We start from the raw sequence: 4,709 nt of genomic DNA on the forward strand, positions 1-4,709 counted from the left end.
TATTTGAACAAATAATAAAGGAGAACTTCCCCAGTCTGGCAAAGGAAATAGACTTCCAGGAAATCCAGGAAGCTCAGAGAGTCCCAAAGAAGTTGGACCCAAGAAGGAACACACCAAGGCACATCATAATTACATTAGCCAAGACCAAAATGAAGGAGAGAATCCTAGAAGCAGCAAGGGATAAGGGGACAGTCACCTACAAAGGAGTACCCATCAGACTGTCAGCGGATTTCTCAAAAGAGACCTTACAGGCAAGAAGGGGCTGGAAAGAAGTATACCAAGTCATGAAATCCAAAGACCTACAGCCAAGATTGCTTTATCCAGCAAAACTTTCATTTAGAATGGAAGGACAGATAAAGTGCTTCTCAGATAAGGTCAAGTTCAAGGAGTTCATCATCACCAAGCCCTTATTATATGAAATGCTAAAGGGACTTATATAAGAAAAAGAAGATGAAAAATATGAACAGTGAAAGGATAGCACACTCACAGTTATTAACAACCACACCTAAAACAAAAGCAAACCAAGAGGACAGCTAGATCAGGAGTGGAACCATAGAAATGAAGAACACATGGAGGGTCAGAAACAGGGGGGTGGGAGGGGGAGAAGAGGGGAGAAGGTACAGAAAATAAGTAGCATAGAGGGTAGGTAGAAAATAGATAGGGGGAGGGCAAGAATAGTGGGGGAAATATAGAATCCAAAGAACTTGAGACACGTGGTTATAAACTAAGGGGGGGAGAAGGGTGGGGGAGGGAGGGTGTGGGTGGAGGGGAATGAAGGGGGGAATAGAACAACTGTAATGGTATAATCAATAAAATATATTTTAAAAAAAGAAGAAGAAAGGTTAGTTGAGCACAGAGTTCAGAGGTCACTGATCATGACCCATGTTAAGAAATATACAGAAACCTACTCCATATATAAAACAAAATTTTCATAAACCACATTGACTTTTACATGTAAAGTGCCTTCTGATTTTTTTACTGTTAATTTTTAAAAATACTGGTGGTTCCCTAAAAAATGAATTTGTTGATCCTAAATGAGTTGTGACCCATAAATTGAAAAACACTGCTAAGAGAATAAATTCAAAAGAACATTCTTTTCCAAAGCTGGTGAAAGTCATTTATGTATTTATTTGTTGATTCTTGTATGTGCCCTGACTGGGGGTTGAACCTGTTACGTGCCCTGACTGGGGATTGAACCTGTAACGTTGGCATATCGGGGCAATGCTCTAACCAACTGAGCTACCTGGCCAGACAGTGTACATATTTTGCATGAAAATATTCTGGGTGGAATACAGCTCCTCTCTGGAGAGGTTCCTATCTCTGCAGAATAAGGTATGCACAAAACAGGCAAAACATACAGGTGTGAGTAGGTGCTGCTAAAACCGCTACTTTCGCTCATTTCTCTGCCGCATTTTAACAACAGAGGAAAATGTTATTAAAATGATCTTTTTTTCTTAAAACTATTTCAGTAACAAAGATCGGAAGCTCAGCATCTGATCTACTGTGAGACATTTGACCATATTAAAGTCACCCTTCACGGTCGGTCCTCTCACAGAGCTCTGGGGGAACAACAGTACCTGGTTCCCTCATGGGGTATGGAGGGTACACACATTCCAGAGTCTGTGTGAGCTTGGATTCTCACCTGTGCTGAGGACAGGCGATTTAATAACTGGAATATAATCAGTTGGCTTAGTTGATTCAAGGATCCCGACTTCTTTAAGTAAATTTACAACAAAGAGCTGCTTTTAAAAATATTAGTATAAGATCATGTATGTGCATGTGATTTTGATGATGAAAAATTATCAAAAAGAAGCTGAAAAATTACTACCAAAGAAATTGAGATTAAGGGGCTGGGCTTCAGTAGTCCATTCACAAGATCAGTCACATCCAACATCCTTTTGTTGTGCAAGAACTTGCTTTGTCTTCTGCTTACCACATCTGCCCGTTTCCCTTTGGCAAACTGAATGCTGTCTTGATCCCTTTTGTACTAAAATTTACATTATTTAGTTGCTATAGAAATGTTCTCATGTCCATAACAAAATGCCACAGACTGAGTGGCCCAAACGACAGAAATGATTTGCTTACAGGTTTGGAGGCCAGAGGTCTGGGATCAAGGTGTTGGCAGGGCTGGTTTCCCCTGAGGCTTCTCCTTGGCTCGAGATGGACATCTCACTGCGCCCTCACACGGCCTTTCCTCTGTGCACACGCATCCTGGGTCACTCTGTGTCCTGCTCTCTTCTTGTAAGAACACCAGTCAGGTTGTCTTGGGCCCACCCTAAAGACCTCATTTTCATTTGATGACCTATTTAAAGGCCTTATCTCCAAATACAGCCACACTCTGAGGTACTGGGGGCTCAGTCTATGAATTCGCCGGGGCCACAATTCAGCTCATAGCAGCCTCTAGAGCAGGGGTGTCAAACTCATTTTCACTGGGGGCCACGTCAGCCTTGTGGTTGCCTCCAAAGCGCCAAATACAATTTCAACTCCTTAACAGTTAAGGAGTAGTTACATTTATACACTCCTAAAATTATTTCAGCATTCATCCTTCATCCATTATTTAGTAATGGATGCAGGATGTGGGTAGCGAGATCAGTGCAATTCTTACCCCTCAGTCAGGTTGCTAAGCACGGCATTTTTCTCTCTTTTGCTGTAGGGAGAACTAATGCCGATGTGATGACCGCGCTGTCTCAGGGCTACAGGATGCCTCGCATGGAGACCTGCCCAGAGGAGCTCTATGAAATCATGAAGATGTGCTGGAAAGAAAAGGCGGAGGAGAGGCCGACATTTGATTACCTGCAGAGCGTCCTGGATGATTTCTACACGGCCACAGAAGGCCAGTATCAGCAGCAGCCTTAGATCCATCGCAGCAAGACCCGCAGCCCTCCGCAGGGACAGCTGCCTCGTCAAAGAAGAAACAGTAACAACTACTGGTCGTACTAGTGTTCACGTGTTAAGATCATCTACCGTCCCTGCTTCCTGAAATGAGGCCAAGTTACTCAGGAAGAAACACTCTCCACGTGGAAGAATAGCTTCTCACCAGAGGATGCCCACCACTTTGCCCCTCGGCCGCCTTCAGGCTGGCCGTCTTGCTTGGCGACACCAACATCTGAATACAACCTTCTGAGGAAAAAACACACCCACTCTGGCTTCTTGTTTACAATTGGATGTGTGACTCAGAGGTTCAGAGGCCATTTCAATAAATCTCCAGTAGTAGACCTAAACGCATTTATAAACGTAAAATAACCAGATACTTATCATGGCCCTTCTTCGTATTTTCTCTATGCTTTGGCTTATTTGTTTGAAAATTACTAATCTAACCTGTTAGATTTTGCAGGTAAAGTCAGAAGCTTGAAAATATCTTTCCCAGATTTCAGTGATTGTCCCTCCACCTGAAATCTGTTAAACGTTTCCATCCGTGGAGACTGCCCAGCGCCCCCAGGGAGGAAGCAGCTTCGCTTTTCTGGTCTCCTCCCTGTAGACGTGTCTGTCATTTGTGAGCCATGCAGAGCTGCTGTGTTGCGTGACATGGACCTCACTGACTGCCGGGCCTTGCCCAGACCTCCCGAGAAAGGGAGAAGAGCCTCAGAAACTGCTCTACCTTTAGAATGACTATTATTAAACGGTCTGGCTTTTCAACTCCACAATGTACTATATACTGACTTTCGTTGACAATGTAGCTGGAAGAAGAATAAGATTCTAATCTCTGTAGAACCTTATAAAACATAAAAAATTTTCTTATTGCTTCAAATGATTTGAACATTATTTTAATCATCAAATATTAATTTTAGTTGTACTCAAAGTAAAAATGCCATCTTTGGAGGCTATTTTGTGATTCAGCAATGTTTTCTAAATAGTCTAAGTATGTGAGTCTATTTATACAGGATGGAAAGGAAAATAAGCAACTGAGGAGGCTCCGATGAACCACTGAAGAAGAGATACACGCAATTTTGTTTACTAAATGTTTCTTACTACTGTAAGATCTGAATGGAAAAATGCTTTAGCACATGTTTCACTTATGCTGTCATGTATATACCTAATATTTCTATTTTTTGATTTTATTTTAATACACCTGGCCCAATAACATGTCAAACTTTTTACTTGTGTTTAACATTTCAACTATTGTCAACATAAAACTGAATGCCAGTTGGCAGGGCGGGCAGGGAAGGGGGATGAGAGGTGATTCCATATGGTTACATGGTTTAAAAGACGTATACAGATTCTGCCTCCAACCTTCGAGCATTTCCAGACTGGAAAACCGAGTCAATGGCCTAGGTGCCTGAACACCCCTTTATGGGGCCAAATGGGATTTGTTTTCAAGCAGGCTGAGCAGGCACACTACAAACCCAGTGTGTGTTGGATAGGCATCGGGTGCCAAGGGGAAGGGATAAAATATTCTACTCTTCCCTAAATTTTGTCTTTTTTCCTGTGTGATCTTTTACTGTCCCTTCTGAAATATTCTAAAAGTCTTGATTCACAAGTGCCATGCTCGCAAAGATAGATTATTATCACATAATGTCTTCATAGCTAGTCACTGGATTGGCAGCGGTAAGTTTTCTGTGCGCCTCCACTCATTCGCGTTTTCTTTCCGATTCATACATACGATGCAGCATATTATGTGCAGAGAAGGTGTAAAGAATTCCTGAAACAGAAAGAAGTCTCTAGGAAATCACTAAATATATCTTCATTTGGTTTTTCTTTTCTCGATTCTA

The 4,709-nt window shown here is 42.1% G+C and overlaps 1 protein-coding gene across 3 annotated transcripts in view; it reads left to right on the top strand.

The window, feature by feature from the left end:
• The window catches only part of LYN (LYN proto-oncogene, Src family tyrosine kinase), a 130,576-nt gene extending 126,486 nt beyond the window's left edge, over nucleotides 1-4,090 (top strand). For all 3 annotated transcript variants that reach the window (XM_037028596.1, XM_037028599.1, XM_037028598.1), the window contains exon 13: nucleotides 2,654-4,090. In XM_037028596.1, coding sequence (XP_036884491.1) covers nucleotides 2,654-2,856 — 203 coding nt within the window. In that variant the 3' untranslated portion in view covers nucleotides 2,857-4,090. The remainder of the gene's footprint in view (nucleotides 1-2,653) is intronic.
• The last annotated feature ends 619 nt before the right edge of the window (nucleotides 4,091-4,709 follow it).

Source organism: Sturnira hondurensis, unplaced genomic scaffold (assembly GCF_014824575.4).
Source record: "Sturnira hondurensis isolate 20B ecotype Veracruz unplaced genomic scaffold, ASM1482457v3 Scaffold0020080, whole genome shotgun sequence".
Classification (NCBI taxonomy): Eukaryota; Metazoa; Chordata; class Mammalia; order Chiroptera; family Phyllostomidae; genus Sturnira; species Sturnira hondurensis.